The 18,246-nt window shown below is 42.5% G+C and overlaps 1 protein-coding gene and 1 pseudogene across 1 annotated transcript; both read left to right on the top strand.

The window, feature by feature from the left end:
• Positions 1-4,168: 4,168 nt before the first annotated feature.
• LOC136537952 (ocs element-binding factor 1-like) lies at positions 4,169-4,928 on the top strand (annotated as a pseudogene).
• A 5,688-nt stretch (positions 4,929-10,616) lies between these two features.
• Positions 10,617-13,877, top strand: LOC136537951 (heterogeneous nuclear ribonucleoprotein 1-like). Its single transcript, XM_066529927.1, has 3 exons — positions 10,617-10,935; positions 12,122-12,795; positions 13,612-13,877. Exons 1-2 carry the CDS (start codon positions 10,690-10,692, stop codon positions 12,662-12,664), a joined length of 789 nt encoding a protein of 262 aa, XP_066386024.1. The 5' UTR covers positions 10,617-10,689; the 3' UTR covers positions 12,665-12,795; positions 13,612-13,877.
• Positions 13,878-18,246: the final 4,369 nt, after the last annotated feature.

Genomic DNA, 18,246 nt, shown 5'->3' with positions numbered 1-18,246 from the left:
CTGGGACCCATCAGCAGGGTGTCTCAACATATTGTCTACCTTACGGTCTTCTTTGTGCCATCGTAACAATTTTGCATGTTCTTTGTTTCTGAACAGACGTTTCAAGCGTGGTATTATAGGAGCATATCACATAACCTTGGCAGGGATTTTCTTATGCGGACGTTCGCCCTCAACATCACCAGGGTCATCTCGCCTGATCTTATACCGTGACGCATGGTATACCGGGCATACATCTAATTTCTTGTACTCTTTGCCATGGTATAGGATGCAGTCATTAGGACATGCATGTATCTTCTCTATTTCTAGCCCCATAGGACAGACAACTTGTTTTGTTTCATAGGTAGTGGCGGGCAATTCATTGTACTTCGGAAGCATCTTCTTTTGGATTTTTAGTAACTCTTCAAATCCCTTGTCAGATACACCATTCTTTGCCTTCCATTGCAGCAATTCTAGTGTGGTTCCCAACTTTTTCTGCCCTGCATCACAAGTTGGGTACAACAATTTTTTGTCATCTTCTAGCATCCGCTCGAACTTGATCTTCTCCTTTTCACTTTCACATTCTCTTTGTGCATCACGAATGACCTGAGAAAGATCATCAGCCGGCTCATCTTCTGCGGATACCTCTTCTTCAGCTTCTCCCATTGCAGTATCATTGAAGCACGCACCATCAAGAATAATATCATTGTCGTCCCATTGTTCTTCTTCACCTTCTTCCATTACAACACTGGTTTTTCCGTGCTTTGTCCAACAAATATAGTTTGGCATGAAACCCAACTTGAACAAGTGTGAATGAAGAGTCATTGAGCAAGGATATTTCATCGTATTCTTACATATGTCACATGGGCAGCACATGAAACCGTCGCGTTTGTTTGCCTCGGCCGCACGTAACAAAGAATGCACGCCGTCAATGAACTCTTGGGAGCGGCGATCAGCATTATACATCCAATGACGGCTCATCTGCATTATATGACATAAATATCATATTAAAATCTAGATCATAATTAATTATTTATACAACATGCGTGCCACCACAAAAGATATAAATTTATGAAAGCATCGCTACAATGTAGATAATCCCAACTACCACTAAAAGAACTAAAGCTAAAATATATTTCAAGAGCACAAGGATTTCACGACCAATCTCAACTAAAACAGACAGATCCCCCGATTGTGCAACATCTTTGGGCTTCTTCGGCTGGATCACTGCCTCATTAGCCGTCGTATCTGCCTGTTGTGCAAGATATTTTTGTACGAGTTCAACATACTCTTCCTCCCAGTAGAAGCCTAAACATCGTCCACTGCCATCCCACTGAAATTAAAACAAAAAATTAGAACTTTAATCACAACCATCATGAAAATAGGTATAAACTAATCATAATCATTAAATACGATAAAATAACTCACATTACGATACGGACACTTGTAGAAGATACGATCCTTGTTGGGACCCTCCTTCTTCACTCGGTACTTCATCACAATCTTTGTCTCATCACGACACTTGCCGCATGGAATGAGAGGAAGGCCCGGCCTAAGTCACTTTGGAAACCCATAAGAGGCCGAGGACCCGGAAGTAGTTGCCATCTACTCTCTATACTCATTTTTTAGTACACTATAAATTTCTCCTTTTATAAACAAATAAAATTAACAAACTATAAAATTATCTAGATCTTTAAACAATGATATTTTTAACGGTCATTGTGTTCTCGTCTTTTACTGCGACAGGTAAGTAATTCACATAATATTTCCGTAAATTAACAGAAGAATGGGAGTGTACACACATAACAGACTACTGCGACGATATCGGGACGTGTGAATAAATAACCATCCGTACTAATTGACCTTGCTTACGTGATCATCTCGACGAGCATTTCTCCATCGGACGACACTGTACTTGGCCATGGAAGAGCTCCAATTCTATGAGAAAGGGAACACATTCTTCCACGACCGTTGCCGCTCTCCCTCGTAGAATCAAAGCTCCTCCTTGACATCCGTTACCGCTCGGCAGAGAACATGCTCACCGAAATGAACACGGTCCGCTAGTTCAACTAGTACTGATTTTCTATAATTTTCTAACTATTTTCTAAGTTTTTTATTTCATAAAAAGTTAAAATAAAAAGTACGGTGATTGACAGACTACTGCGACAATATCGGGACATGTGAATAAATAACCATCTGTACTAGTTAAACTTGCTTACGTGATCATCTCGGCGAGCATTTCTCCACCGGACGGCACCGTACTTGGTCAAGGAAGAGCTCCGATTCTACGAGGAAGGGAACACGGTCTTCCACGACCGTTGTTGCTCTCCCTCGTAGAATCAAAACTCCTCCTTGACGTCCGTTACCGCTCGGCAGAGAACATGCTCGCCGAGCTGAACACGGTCTGCAAGTTCAACTAGTACGGATTTGCTATAATTTTCTAACTATTTTCTAAGTTTATATTTATATATACTTTAACCTTCTTTCATGTAAATATGCAAGCTTGAAGTGATTTTGAGCTCAAATTGCTTACAAATGAAAAAAAAACCACAATAAAGAACCATAAATATATATAGTGAATAAAATGGCATAAGAAAATGGTGAAAAATGAGAGTATGATATTGGTAACCTTTACAACTGAAGAATCGACGGAGGAATCGAAGAAATCGACGGAGGAATCGAAGAATGGATGGAGAAACAATGGAGGGAGGGAGGAAGTAAGAACACCAGTGCAGTGAGCTTCAAAATGTGCTGAGCTCAGGCTCGGGGAGGAAGAAGGAGACGGCCGATTTATAAAGGGAGAACATTTAGTCTCGGTTGGTGGATCCAACCGGGACTAAAGGTAACTTTTCAACCCCGGGCGCAGCCACGGCCTGGGAGTAGACTTTACTCCCGGTTGGAGCCACCAACCGGAAATAAAAGTCTACCTTTAGTCCCGGTTGGTGGCTCCAACCGGGACTAAAGGTCTCTGCCACCTCTGTCTGGCGCAGTAGCCGTTGGGCAGGGACCTTTAGTCCCGGTTGGAGCCTCCAACCGGGACTAAAGGTATTTCTAGTCCTGGGGGCAAAAAAAAAAAATTTCAGGACTCGAGTCTATTTTAGTTGAGGATCAAAAGTCTGTTCTCTACCGGTGCCAGGCCAGTCACCCACACACGCGGTCGCACGTATAGTAGGCACCGGTCCCCGTCAACTTAGAACAAAGGTGTTGTCAGCCCTGAGATACGTGTGTAACGACGTCGTTGCTCGTTGTTTTGAACCTGCGGCGTTTCCTAGCCCGCATGCAATGGACGACGAAGGTGCAGGAGAAATTCTTTTTTTTTTTCTCGAACACGCATGTTGTATGAGAAGAAAGAGTTTATAATATAATATAAGAGTTCTCCTTCCGGTCGTTAGGTTCTGTGCACGCTACCCTACGAAATAAAACGTGACGTGTGCCCCTCCGCGGCCTCGCAATTGATTCGCAACAGCACATCAGCCAGCAGGTCGAGCCAAGCACCGCACGTCGCACACGTACACGCACGCGGCCTCCGATCCGCCACAGCACCTCACTGTGCCGCGCGCGCGCCGGGGCCCGGGCGCCGCGAGCTTCCGGCGAGCCGCCACGCGGGCGACCTCGCGGCCCAAGTCGACAGTCTACTGCTAGCTATCTCCGGGGATGGTGCTCGCGCCGCGGCGCCGGACGGGGAGAGCCGGCAGCCCGGCACGTGTGCACGCGTCGCGGACCATTAGTTCCTTCGTGGCTAAGCTACAGCCTACAACGCGCGCCCGGGGGCGTTCGTGGGATCCCCCTCACGTCGCACCACACCAGCGGGCACACGAGGAAAGCGCGGCGCGCCCGACCGCACCGGTGTTCGTTACTCGATGACCATATCGCCAACCGTCGGTTGGTGATGCCCAAATCATCCTCCGCCGTCGGATGGAGTGCAGGCGGGCGTACTTGTAGTAGCGGGGCGGATAAGACGACGCGAATATACTAGCGGGGCGGCTGAATCTTTGGTTGCCACGAGTAAAGCGGGTCTGTGGAAAAAGGAGGGCTAATAACAGCCACCCGGGAAGGGAAGAAGGAAGACGCCCCACGTAACGGTGGCCCACTACAGCGGCGGGCCCACCTCGCCGTCGGCAGGCTCGGGGTCTCCGTTTTTCCTCTATAAATAGCCGGCGTTTCATCATCGTTCCTCCCTTTTCCCCGATTCTCTACTCGCCCCACCTAGTTCTGGAATTGCGGATACGTAGTCCCTTGCTAGCTCTCGTAGCGTGGGGGAGAAGGACATGCTGTCTGTGCAGGACGCCCTTGACCTTGCGTCGTCCAGCTGCGGCACGATGGACATTATCACGTGCGGGTTCACGCCGTGGGGGCCCGAGTCGTGCCCTAGCCTGGACCAGGTGATGGCGTCGTCGAGGCCAGCCGCGGCCGCGTCCACGGCGGCGGTGGAGGAGGCCGAGGCGGCGAGGGACGCGGACCCAGAGGAGGAGGAACGGCTCCGGCGTCAGCGTCGCAAGATGTCGAACCGGCTGTCGGCGCAGCGGTCGCGCGCGCGGAAGCAGCAGCGGCTGGAGGAGCTCCGGGAGGCGGCGGCGCGGCTCCGCGCCGAGAAGCAGGAGCTGGAGGCCAGGCTGCAGGCCCTGGCGCGGCACGACCTCGCCGTGCGCTGCCAGAACGCGCGCCTCCGCGCCGAGGCCGCCGCGCTCGCGCGCCGCCTCCGCGAGGCGCGCAGGCTCCTCGCGCTCCGCCGGCTCGCGTACGACCTGATGCCGCAGCAGGCCGCCGGCGGCCGCGGTGCCCCTGCTGGGGCTGGCGTCGCTCATGACGTAGAACGACTCTCGGGTCCTCGCACTGGTGAAGTTTTGGCACGGACGGACGGACGGACGCGTGCATGCTACGGTGAACTGGAAACATGGGGCACACTGAGGCTAGCACGGTGCATGCAGCTATCTGCCGCTAGCAATTCTACTACGGCCAGAGGTGGGGCCCGTGTTGACGTGTAAATTGCATAATCAAGTGCTACATGTAGCATGATGTGAATTAAAGCGAAGAAAAAATATATTTTTAATAATGCTCCGGCACGGCACTTGCACGGAAAGTGTCACCGGTGATTTTCACCGTAACTGACATCACAACAACAGTGTCATCGTATTTTACTTATGTAGACTAGAAAAATCGATCGCTCGACTACAGGATCGAGAACCAGGGGCCTATGCACGACGGGAACCAGCGTCGTGTCGTGTAGTTGTGTTGTGTCATGTGCCTGTGAAGTGAACAGGCGGAAAGCTGGGCCTTTGCCGTCTTTTTGTGAGCTCCACACCAAATTTTTATGCCTCGCATCGAATATTTGGACAGAGTTTTAAATATAGACTAAAGAAATGACTAATTGTACAGTTCACTAGCGGAGCCAGGGGGCTGGCAGGGGCCATGCCCCCCCCCCCAATGTTTCACAACAAAAAAAAATTAGTAGTGTGACTTAATATGGGAGATTATATAAAATTCTTGTCATATATATTTATTAATATCTTCTAGATAATATAATCATACAAAACATAACTAGATAATAAAATTATCGTAATGAAAAAGACTAAGCCGGCCCCCCTAACGACCGCCCCCCCTGAGTATAAATCCTGGCTCCACCACTGGTACAGTTTACTACTAATTTGCAAGACGAATTTTTTAAATCTAATTAGTCCATATTTTAACAATAAAGTGCTACAATAACACGTGTGCTAATAATGAATTAATTAGATTTAATAAATTTATCCTATGACCTACGAATTCTATAATTTATTTTTTTATTAATATCCGAATACCTCTACGCAACGTTCGATACGACACCCAAGCTTTACCGTCTGGGTTTAAATAAGGCCTGAGCCACACACAACGATTCGATGGGGACGAGGGGCCCGCACCGATCCGTTACTTGGTGGCGACGAGGGACACCGATCGAGCGACCGCCGGGAGCCTCGCAGTGGCGTGGCGCAAAGAGACCGCCCGGGCCCCAGCCCCGGCCCGTTGATGTCATCCTCGCCCATGACTCCATGTCGTCCCTATCTATGGATGAAAACGGTACGGATATTTATTCGACCGTCCGTTCGACCGAACAAATATAAACACTTATTTGATAGTTACTCGGATATCCGTAATTTTTTTCGGATACGGATAATAAAACGGATATCTTAGGCGGATATCAAATACGGATGTAATATCATCGATATCTGGCGGATATCGGATAATCCGGATAATTATCGGATATATCCGGATTATTAAAACGGATATTATCCGGATATTTTTCAAACTTTCTCAAATGAAAAAATGGCCTATATAAGGATTGTAGATCTTGATGAGCTGAACAAACTTGGTATTCAAAACTTTTCAATTTGAGACAATCTAGGGTTCCGAAAACTAGTTTGTAGGCGTCGAAATTTAAAAATCACAAATTTGAACCGTCCAAACTATCTCAAATGGAAAGTTGACCAAAACAACAATTGTATATCTTGAGAAGTTGAACAAACTTGGTATTCAAAACTTTTCAATTTGAAGTCATTTAGAGTTCATAATACTAGAGTCAAAGTGTTGTTTTTTCATTTGACCAAATTTGACTTGGTCAAACTTGCTCAAATGAGACACTAAATGACCTCAGATGAAAAAACTCTGAATACCAAGTTTGATCATCTCAGCAAGATATACAATTGTTACATAGCTCATTTTGTCATTTGAGAAAGTTTTATGAAACACTAGTCACAAATTCTTGAATCTCATATAGACTTTCTAAAACCATGTCACACACTTGTGAAATTTGAATTACATTTTGTTCAAATTTTCTCAAATGAAAAAATGGCCTATATAAGGATTGTAGATCTTGATGCGCTAAACAAACTTGGTATTCAAAACATTTCAATTTGAGACAATCTAGGGTTCCAAAAACTAGTTTATAGGCGTTAAAATTTAAAAATCACAAATTTGAACCATCCAAACTATCTCAAATGGAAAGTTGACCAAAACAACAATTGTAGATCTTGATGAGTTTAACAAACTTGATATTCAAAACTTTTTAATTTGAAGTCATTTAGAGTTCATAATACTAGAGTCAAAGTGTTGTTTTTTTATTTGACCAAATTTGACTTGGTCAAACTTGCTCAAATGAGACACTAAATGACTTCAGATGAAAAAACTCTGAATATCAAGTTTGATCATCCCAGCAATATCTACAATTGTTACATAGCTCATTTTCCCATTTGAGAAAGTTTTATCAAACACTAGTCACAAATTCTTGAATCTCATATAGACTTTCTGAAACCATGTCACACACTTGTGAAATTTGAACTACATTTTATTCAAACTTTCTCAAATGAAAAAATAGCCTATATAAGGATTGTAGATCTTGATGAGCTTAACAAACTTGGTATTCAAAACTTTTCAATTTGAGACAATCTAGGGTTTTGAAAACTAGTTTGTAGGCGTCGAAATTTAAAAATCATAAATTTGAACCGTCCAAACTATCTCAAATGGAAAGTTGACCAAAACAACAATTGTAGATCTTGATGAGTTGAACAAACTTGGTATTCAAAACATTTCAATTTGAAGTCATTTAGAGTTCATAATACTAGAGTCAAAGTGTTGTTTTTTCATTTGACCAAATTTGACTTGGTCAAACTTGCTCAAATGAGACACTAAATGACCTCAGATGAAAAAACTCTGAATACGAAGTTTGATCATCTCAGCAAGATCTACAATTTTTACATAGCTCATTTTGTCATTTGAGAATTTTTTATCAAACACTAGTCACAAATTCTTGAATCTCATATAGACTTTCTAAAACCATGTCACACACTTGTGAAATTTGAATTACATTTTGTTCAAATTTTCTCAAATGAAAAAATGGCCTATATAAGGATTGTAGATCTTGATGCGCTAAACAAACTTGGTATTCAAAACATTTCAATTTGAGACAATCTAGGGTTCCAAAAACTAGTTTATAGGCGTTAAAATTTAAAAATCACAAATTTGAACCATCCAAACTATCTCAAATGGAAAGTTGACCAAAACAACAATTGTAGATCTTGATGAGTTTAACAAACTTGATATTCAAAACTTTTTAATTTGAAGTCATTTAGAGTTCATAATACTAGAGTCAAAGTGTTGTTTTTTTATTTGACCAAATTTGACTTGGTCAAACTTGCTCAAATGAGACACTAAATGACCTCAGATGAAAAAACTCTGAATATCAAGTTTGATCATCCCAGCAAGATCTACAATTGTTACATAGCTCATTTTCCCATTTGAGAAAGTTTTATCAAACACTAGTCACAAATTCTTGAATCTCATATAGACTTTCTGAAACCATGTCACACACTTGTGAAATTTGAACTACATTTTATTCAAACTTTCTCAAATGAAAAATAGCCTATATAAGGATTGTAGATCTTGATGAGCTTAACAAACTTGGTATTCAAAACTTTTCAATTTGAGACAATCTAGGGTTTTGAAAACTAGTTTGTAGGCGTCGAAATTTAAAAATCATAAATTTGAACCGTCCAAACTATCTCAAATGGAAAGTTGACCAAAACAACAATTGTAGATCTTGATGAGTTGAACAAACTTGGTATTCAAAACATTTCAATTTGAAGTCATTTAGAGTTCATAATACTAGAGTCAAAGTGTTGTTTTTTCATTTGACCAAATTTGACTTGGTCAAACTTGCTCAAATGAGACACTAAATGACCTCAGATGAAAAAACTCTGAATACGAAGTTTGATCATCTCAGCAAGATCTACAATTGTTACATAGCTCATTTTGTCATTTGAGAAAGTTTTATCAAACACTAGTCACAAATTCTTGAATCTCATATAGACTTTCTAAAACTATATCACACACTTGTGAAATTTGAACTATATTTTATTCAAACTTTCTCAAATGAAAAATGGCCTATATAAGGATTGTAGATCTTGATGATCTGAACAAACTTGGTATTCAAAACTTTTCAATTTGAGACAATCTAGGGTTCCGAAAACTAGTTTGTAGGCGTCGAAATTTAAAAATCACAAATTTGAACCATCCAAACTATCTCAAATGGAAAGTTGACCAAAACAACAATTGTAGATCTTGATGAGTTGAACAAACTTGGTATTCAAAATATTTCAATTTGAAGTCATTTAGAGTTTATAATACTAGAGTCAAAGTGTTGTTTTTTCATTTGACCAAATTTGACTTGGTCAAACTTGCTCAAATGAGACACTAAATGACCTCAGATGAAAAAACTCTGAATACCAAGTTTGATCATTTCAGCAAGATCTACAATTGTTACATAGCTCATTTTCCCATTTGAGAAAGTTTTATCAAACACTAGTCACAAATTTTTGAATCTCATATAGACTTTCTGAAACCATGTCACACACATGTGAAATTTGAACTACATTTTGTTCAAACTTTCTCAAATGAAAAAATGAACTATATATATGCTGCTTTTACTCAATATCCGAATAGATATTTGTATCCGACCTTCTCCGAATCCGATTCATACCGTATTCGATACTCATTATTCGTATCCGTAACCGAGTCAATCCGTATTCGTATATGTATCCGAACGCTATCCGTGTCCGAATCCGAATCCGAACAAAAATATGAAAACAAATATAATATGAGTGATATCCGTTCGTATCCGATCCGTTTTCATCCCTATCCCTATCCCATTCGCACCTGCCGGCTCGCTCCCACGCCCGCCCATCGCGACCCGGCCAACCACATCGTTTCCTTCTTCCTGACGACCCCGTTTCTCCCTGCAAGGCTGCAACTATCGTAGTGCAGCCTGTTCGCTTGCTCGTAAACGATCGTAAATTTTTAGTTGGGAACAGTGTTTTTCTCTCACACCAAACTAGCCAGCAGTAAATAATCCACGATCGCTTAGTTTATAACCATACTTTCTCAACCAACGAATAATATTTTTATCTTATACTAAATTAGTCAATAGTACTTTCAACTATGGCTTATCATATATATATATATATCACCATCGTTCCCTGCAAGTATGGGTGAAAATGGTACGGATATTTTCCGACCGTATTCGATACCGAATTCGTTATAGGGGTTTAAATCTGTCCGTATCCGAGTCCGGATATTCAACACCCAATATCATATCCGTATCCGAATCCTCAAATCACATATTTATGATGTCGATATCCAATCGTATTCTATCCGGCATGGTTGACACTATCCGTATTCGAATCTGAATCCGAACAGAAATATGAAAACAAATATAATATCAATGATATTCGTTCGTATCTGATCCGTTTTTATCCCTGCCTGCAAGCCATGCGTTTTGCTGTAGCCCTGTAGTAGAAGGTGTACTTGACTCTACACGGCCCGCCCCGGCCTCCGCGGAGTCCCTCGCAAGACCGACCGAGTCCAACAGAATTCTGAACGTTAGCGCGTCGAATGTACACTGGCCCAGGAAGCAGAGTCCTGACCCAACACGGGCCGCGTCCACCCCTTCACCCGCTTAAATCTCTGCCAGCCCAAACCCAACCAACCCTAGCGCAAAGCGTTTCAGTTCTCCGCCTCTTTCGCCCACGCGCGCCGCTCTTTCCGAACCGAAACCGCGCTCCCCTCTCTCCCCCCTAACCGCCTTCCCCTCCCCCCCCCCCCCCCCCCCCCCCCCCCCCCCCCCCCCACTCCTCGCCGTCTCGTGCCCCGCCGGCAGCGGCTCAGGCAGAAGCGCTCCTCGCCGGGATGGAGGAAAAAGAGCACGAGCCGCGGAAGCTCTTCATCGGCGGGATCCCGCGCTGGGGGTACACTGCGGACATGGTCAGGGCCCACTTCGCCCGCTACGGGCACGTGGTGGAAGCGCTGGTGATGGCGTATCCGGACGGCTGGGGCCGCGGTTTCGGCTTCGTCGAGTTCGAGGACGAGGAGGCGGTGCTCAGGGCCTTGGACTCCAAGGAGAGCAACAGGCTCGACGCCTTTTTCGGCTGCAAGGTGAGCTTTTTTTAATCCTTAATTTATCGCCGGCGTTTAAAATTAACCACTTTGCGGCGGCGGCGATGTTTGGATGTTCTGTGTTCTTACTCGTACTAAGAAATCGCAAGCTGTAGTTGATACTGTGTTTTCTGGGCTTAGAGCTTATGCCTTATGGGATCAGTAGACATTAAGGCAGTGTGGGATCAGTCTAAGTTTGCTTACGGGAATTGTGGCGTGGTACTGATCTGTCTAGCCTCGTGATCAGATTGTTCCTTTCACTACTACTGTGAAATTAAGGTCCTTAAAAAACACGAGTTGAGTTTAGCTATGTTAGTATGTAAAATTCCTGTTGAAAAATCGAAGCTTTCACTACTACTGTGAAATTGAGGTGCTTAAAAAACACGAGTTGAGTTTAGCTATGCATGTAAAATTCCTGTTGAAAAATTGAAGCCTGTGTCTAGATAATTTCGGGACACTTCAAATCCATAGCTTGCTTCGTAAGAGAAGATGCAAGTGAATGAGGATTGCATCCTTCTGCTAAAACCACTAGTTCTTGCTTGCTTGTCCCCAATGCAAGCTGAGCAACTGTATTTCAAATCCTTCTATATGGGCACACCCTTTGTTTTGGTTGTCGTGGTCCATAAGTTCGGATTCTGCATTGTCAATGTGGTATCTCTTGGGTGGAGGTGCACAGTCTGCAGTTCAGAACTTTGTACTTTGGTTGCTTGTATATGTGTAGTGAGAATGTGCGAGGTGGCACATGTTTTCAACCCATAAGAAGCAAGGTTGTCAAGTATAAAAATCGATAGTTCTTGATGATTTCATGTATTTTGTAGGAAGTGTGGCTATAGAGATGTTTGTCCCCACTCCCTATAGATCTATCATGTTCTTTCTGATAGTAGACTCCTATGCCTATCAGGTCCGCGACTTGCCAAGAAGAAGCTCAATGTGATATTTTTCTGGATAATGCAAACTTATTTTGATCTATTTAATATTTTGTTGGTCGGTTTGTTGAATCAGTTGTTTTCATTTATCTACTGATATAAGCTTGTGTGCTGTGACTTTTTTGCAAAAAAATTGGTCCAAAGTTATACAAATTCTACTATGTTCTTTTTTTTTTGTAAGCAATTTTCTTCTTTAGAAAAATTCTTCGTATATATGATTTTGACTTAAAAATCATTTGATTGATGCTGGTGATGTATAGGTCAATGTGCTAAGGGCAGAAAAGAAACAAGAAACAAGATCTGCACAGACTAGCACTACCTCTAATTCAAATGCTGGTTTGAAGATATTTGTGGGAGGGTTTGGGGATAATGTCACCAAAGACCATCTCATAGATTATTTTGAGAGGTTTGGCATGATAACTGATGCTGTCGTGATTTCTCATAGAGACACAAGAAAGCCAAAGGGTTTTGGCTTTGTCACATTTGATTCCAAGGAAGCTACAGTCAAGGTTTTAAAGGATAGGTTTCATTATTTGAACGGGATAAACGTGGAAACTAAAAATGCTGAACCAAATGATCGGCGCAGGTATCAAAATGGACACTGTTATGATTCAATGGACATGGTCAAGGGCGGAATGTACTCTCTGCACAGTAGGTGTTATGATTCAATGGACATGGCCAAGGGTGGAATGTACTCTCCACACAGTTTACCCTATGTCCCTTACTACAATGGTCCTTATTTGGCTTATCCATACCCATATCCCTATCATTACACACCTTATGGAATCATAGACTATGGCTAGATGGGTAACCAAATGGACAACTCATACGATAGCAGATTGAGTTACGTCAAGGGAAGTCAGCAGAAAATTGGCATACCGGCTTCCACTGCATGAAATCAGACCTTGTGAAGTCAGATTCCAACAACTTACTGGTAAGTGCTCCGTGATCACCTTCTGATTAAATTTTCTGGCTACTCTTTCTTAATATGTGGCTAGACTCACCTTTTTGCTATACTAATAACATGAAGTATTTCTGTATGTGTATGTAGTTAGGTTCATCTTTTCCAATTAGACCTAAATATTTTACTTTTTCAAATAGTATTATTGTTTCATGTTTGCCTTCCATGGTCAATTTGTGAAGCAGGTCTAATAACAATTGTATTGCTGCTATACTATTCACGATCCATATTAGTCGTTTGATTGACCATCAATTGTTCATTTTCATATCTGCATCTTTATGACTAGAATGGAAGGCAGATGAAAAGGTTTTGATCAGTTATTCCATAAATCTTTTTACTCCTCTCTTAAACTGTTCTCTCAACAAATGGGGCCAGCATTTCTACTAAGCTCTGCCAAGTGAACTTTTCCGGCCCATATCATATGACAGCATTCATGAATGCCAATAGGTTGTGGATTTACAATACCAGATGATATCTAGTTGGTTTTAAACTTTGAACTGTAGAATGATGGATACTCCCATCATTGTATATGGTTGACAGTTAGACAATCCAATGTTTTTTTGTTGGCTTGGAATCTGAACATAAGCTCACTGCTTGACTCAGAATTCTTCTCTATTCAGTGTTTCATATAATGAAATCGCGAAGGTCTTTGTAATGGTTGAGCAAAAACAAGTTTTCCATTGTGTAGTCTAATTAAACCTTTGTTCATTATGTGCTTTGCGCAGTGATGTTTAGCGGACCCTATCTATTCTCACATGATAACGCTGGTGTATTTTGCTTATTATGCAGCGAGGGGGCTAATCGTACAACATTTGTAGTGCTTAACCGGTAACAATGTTTTTGGGAACGCTGCAGTTGTGAAGACTGAAGCTCATCAGAATCGTTTTAGTAACCTTCATGCAGTCACTCTTTGTTCGTACCCTGTACATACAAGCAAATGGGAATCACCCTCTGTACTTATGCTTGGATTCAGTTTCTGTTGCCATTGCTATTTCTTTACTGCTGCCATCGGATGTCTTGATGACCTTGGCTTAATACATTCCATGTTTATTTAACTGCTCACCTAAGTGCTGAGATCTCACTGATTTGCGTTTTTTTTTCTGGTGGTCAAGCCTGTGTGGATTCAGTTTTCTGAATCTCGTAGATTCTCAGTATTCAAAATCTTACGCTGTTAGTTGTCGGATTGAGTACGTTGACTAGTACATACACACCCGTTTCTGCAATGAATCCGGATATCATCGCCTGTATCTGCAATCAATCCCGATATCATCGCCTGTATCGTGCTCTGCTATCTGATACGTCCGGCTGGACGCATACTGAAACCATTCAGCAAAATCAGCCTCAAATCTCTTTATTAAGTATCTGTCTACCTATCCGTCTGCAGCTCCTGCTCTGCTCGTTTGCATGCATGGCAACGAGAGCAGCTGATATCGGCTCTGAGCCAAATATAGCACTGGTGTCAATACTCCAAAATTGTCCTAGTGGGTACCAATCACATTTCTAAACTACTCCCTCCACCCCAAAGTAGGTACATATCACGCTTTTTAAAGAAAACTTTTTAAAGTTCAATAGAATATATATGGAAATATACTAATATTTATGATAATAAGTATCATTAGATTAAAAATAGAGTATTTTTATAATATAAGGAAATATAAATTTGATAATATTTTCTATAAATTTAGTTTGTTTTTAAATGACTCCTCGAAAGTGAGACCGTGCGGTTATTTTGACATAGTTCCCAAACCCACTCCAGTTAACTTTTTCACTCAAAGTTTCACTCAAAGTCTAACTAGTACCTGACTGCTAGTAGTCTACCCCGCATATAGGGCAAGTTTGTCTTAATGCAACTAGGAGGGTCGAGACGGTCCTCACCAAAATATTTCAATAAAAAAAGCGAGATAGCAAGAGCTCCCCATTCGGCTGGTAGAATTTTGGCTGAAACTGGCTGAAAACACTGTTCTGGCTGAATTGTTGGGAGAGAAAAACACTATTCCGTCTGAAAAAAGAAGTCGAACAAGCCGAATATGGGGTAAGCCGAACGGGGCTTAAAGGGAGGAGTTCGGAGAATTACATTGTGATCTTGTGAAGCGAGTTTACAAAATGGTGAATCCAAATGTCTAGATCACCACAAACGATCAAAAGTATGCAGCGGACAACCAAACAGTTCATGCCGAAAGGTGAAACTGTTTCTTGCTTCCTAGATTCTCTAGTGAATCGTGAGCATCATTGAGTGCCACCCAGCGGGCGGGACGTCAAGAAGATCAGGCAAAGTCTAGAGTTCGCCTGCTTGTGCTTAGACAAGATTTTCAAGCCCGAGTGTCTTAGAATGTCGAGCTTTCGGGACACTTGAAGAAATGGTGAGCCCTCATTTTAGTAGTGGCACCGCACCGCTGGGAGTCCTCTCCATCGACGACATGCTTGTGGAAGAGGTTAGCTCAAGTACTCAGATAGTCTTTTGGAAAAAGCTACCCAAAGATCTCCATGTGGTTTGGAACTGTCAAGATCCTCATCGTGAGCCGAAATAAGTAATGAGTAAGCATCTTTCGTGCGGTAGTCCTTGTCGTTAGAAGACATACATCTAACATGGGACGTCTGACACAATTATACCTACTAGAGGTTTGAAAGTAAAGACTCAGGTCGCACTAGGCAACATTTGTCGATTGCAACCTAAGGCGCAATTCCATCTCATTCTAAAAATATATTGAACTGAAACATTACGCCAATTGTTGTGAGAGAAAAGAGCAAGATAGGAAGTGACTAGAGTTTCAGACCCAACCAAGTATCAACCCAAAAGGCGGCTGTTGCCCTATTCCCTATGGAGATGTTGGCGAGAGCACGATAAGAGTTAAGGTCGTCATTTATGATGAGCAAAAGGTAGGAAAGAGGATATGTTGGCGGTGAGGCCATGTTCATTGACCTACCCAAGAATCCAATGCTTCCAAGGGGGAGATCATTGGAGAAGAGCTTACCAACAAATCTCATGAGTATGAACTTGTTTTGGGTCTCGAGATCCTTTACGCCCAACCAATAGTGTTCTTGGGGCACACATTCGTTCCTAAGCAACAAGGCCTTAATAACGAGATCCTTTAGGCCCAAACCACTAGTGTTCATGGCAAGTATCCTCCCTAATCCAAAGAAAGCACGACACCTACGGTCAGTAGCCTTACTAACATCTTTGGGTAGTTTGATGGCTACCATGTAGTGGAGGGGGAGAGAACTAAGGACAGCGGAGGAGATAATAAGCGTCCTAGCGCAATTGAGTAAAGTGGCACATGAACTAGCAAGGTATTTGTCACAGCTAGCAGAGGGTGGCAGTCAACGACGATGATCTTGTGCGTCGGTAGGGGGGAGCCCAAGGTAAGGCTACGGAAAGGAGCCAACCAGAGCAAGAATGTTCGCAGAGGGTGGCAAGAATGTTCGCCATGCGATCACCGATCAACAGAGCTAGGAGGTAAATTAATGGGAGGAAAAGAAGTTTTGTGGTAATTGGTTGCTAGACCAGTGGCATTGGCAAAAGCGTCAACGGCGTCCTTAACCAAATGAATAACCTATGTTGAAGCAAGGAGGAGAAAAGGGTACCATCTATGTATTGTATAGGCCGGGGAATGGGGAGATCATCAATGATAGGGTGTGAAATAGTGCTTTTGGGACAATGGTGTCGCATGAGGCAAAGAAGGACATCGACAACTACAATAAAAAGATAGGGGGAGAGAGGGTCCCCTTGGCGCAAGCCATTGTGGCACATTCGTCATACTCCCTCGTCTCTGCATGAAGTTACTATACAGGGATCACCCAAGTCTTGTAGACCACAATGTTTAACAGCGAGACTCATACTATTGTGTTCTTCCAAAAGTGCTCTATATGATAGCATCTTTGTTTGTTAAAGCCAATAGAAACACATTAAAGCATGTCATCAACCTGCCTTACAACTATGAGAGTATTACATGTTTACTTAGAGTGGGTTGTAGATTACTCTCCTATTTTAACCAACAACTTGGCTTTCCCACGCCGTAGTCAAGGGATCTCCAATAAAAAAGAAGGTTGCTTATTACTATGGTAAAACTCATACGGGACTCATACTCATCTCGCTTGATATATTTTCTATCAAACTTTGTGTAGCCCTTTTCTAAAGTATCTCCTAGATTTTTCTAAAGGTATCTCCCTTAATATATTTTCTATCACATTCTGTGATAACCCTCGATATATTTTCTATCACATGATTCACTAGTTCATAAGCCACAACTTTCACTTCGTGACATACTTGAAGCAATCCTTAGCACTGTTCACTTTGACAACAACCGCTTTCTTGTCAAGTTCATAAGGATAGCCAATATTTGTTTTCTCCACCACATTCAAGTCCATAAAGGGCTCACACAACTATTCTGCCTCTGCAGTAGCTGTATACAAAGTAGGAAAAGTTTTGTTTTCATGGTTGACCTCGTCAAAATGGTCTATTCTCAAGACCTCCTTGAAACTGCACCACCACCAAGAGTAGACACAAACCCACTATGGTATAAAACTCATCAACATCATCAGATACCCAATTTGAATCACTATAACCATCAAGCACAGTTAGATGTCTTAAATAATGAATCTCTCATTGTACCATCGAGTAGTACAAAATCGTCTCAAGTGCATGCAAATGATCATCACTCAATTGCTCATATTAAAAGAGATGCCTGATATTGTTGCGCAAGCTAAGTACATGTGAGTGAGCCAATAATCTAAGAGTAGCTCAATTGATATATTTCTGTGCTCTTGTTCTTTCAAATGAAAGGGCCGAGATATTGCCTTGAGGGAGAGAGGGGATTTTTTTTAAGAAAGGACGGCAACAGTTTTGCAACAATTTTTATCAGAAAGAACCAAAAAAAAGATGATGGCACAGTTTTTTAGTGGAAGCTTGACGCAAAAAAAACCCATATGGAAGGAGGGGATGAATAGGCAATTCCTACAAAATTCACAACTTGAAATGCAACGGATTAAATAATCGTCCGAAGATCCTGCATAAAACGTTTGCGTAGGGTTGATTTGCTTGGAGTGACCCATCTGTCTGAATCGATTTTCTGACTGAATCGGGTAGAGATTTCATCAAAGATCACGAGCAAAGCAAGCACCTTTTCCTTTGCGTAGGGTGCCTTCGTTTTCTTTTCTGCTCGACTCGCCTTGTCATCCATTCTAGGTGGTGGAGTGTCTAGGCCATGTACTGTATAAATTCTAGCACTGGCAAGGCTAGGCAAAGCTTAGCCTGCCACAACACGCCATATCTCTTTCTTCTTGACTCTCGCTTTGCTTGGTGCAAGTGCAATACAGAGCGGCGACCGGCGAGTGGATGAGTGAGGGGTGACCGAGTGACCTCGTGACAGGATGCTGCTGCCAGAGCCCAGAAGTAGGAGTAGAAGTCAGCACCAGTTGACAGTGGTA

Source organism: Miscanthus floridulus, chromosome 2 (genome assembly GCF_019320115.1).
Source record: "Miscanthus floridulus cultivar M001 chromosome 2, ASM1932011v1, whole genome shotgun sequence".
Classification (NCBI taxonomy): domain Eukaryota; kingdom Viridiplantae; phylum Streptophyta; class Magnoliopsida; order Poales; family Poaceae; genus Miscanthus; species Miscanthus floridulus.
This window is presented reverse-complemented; position numbering and strand designations above follow the sequence as displayed.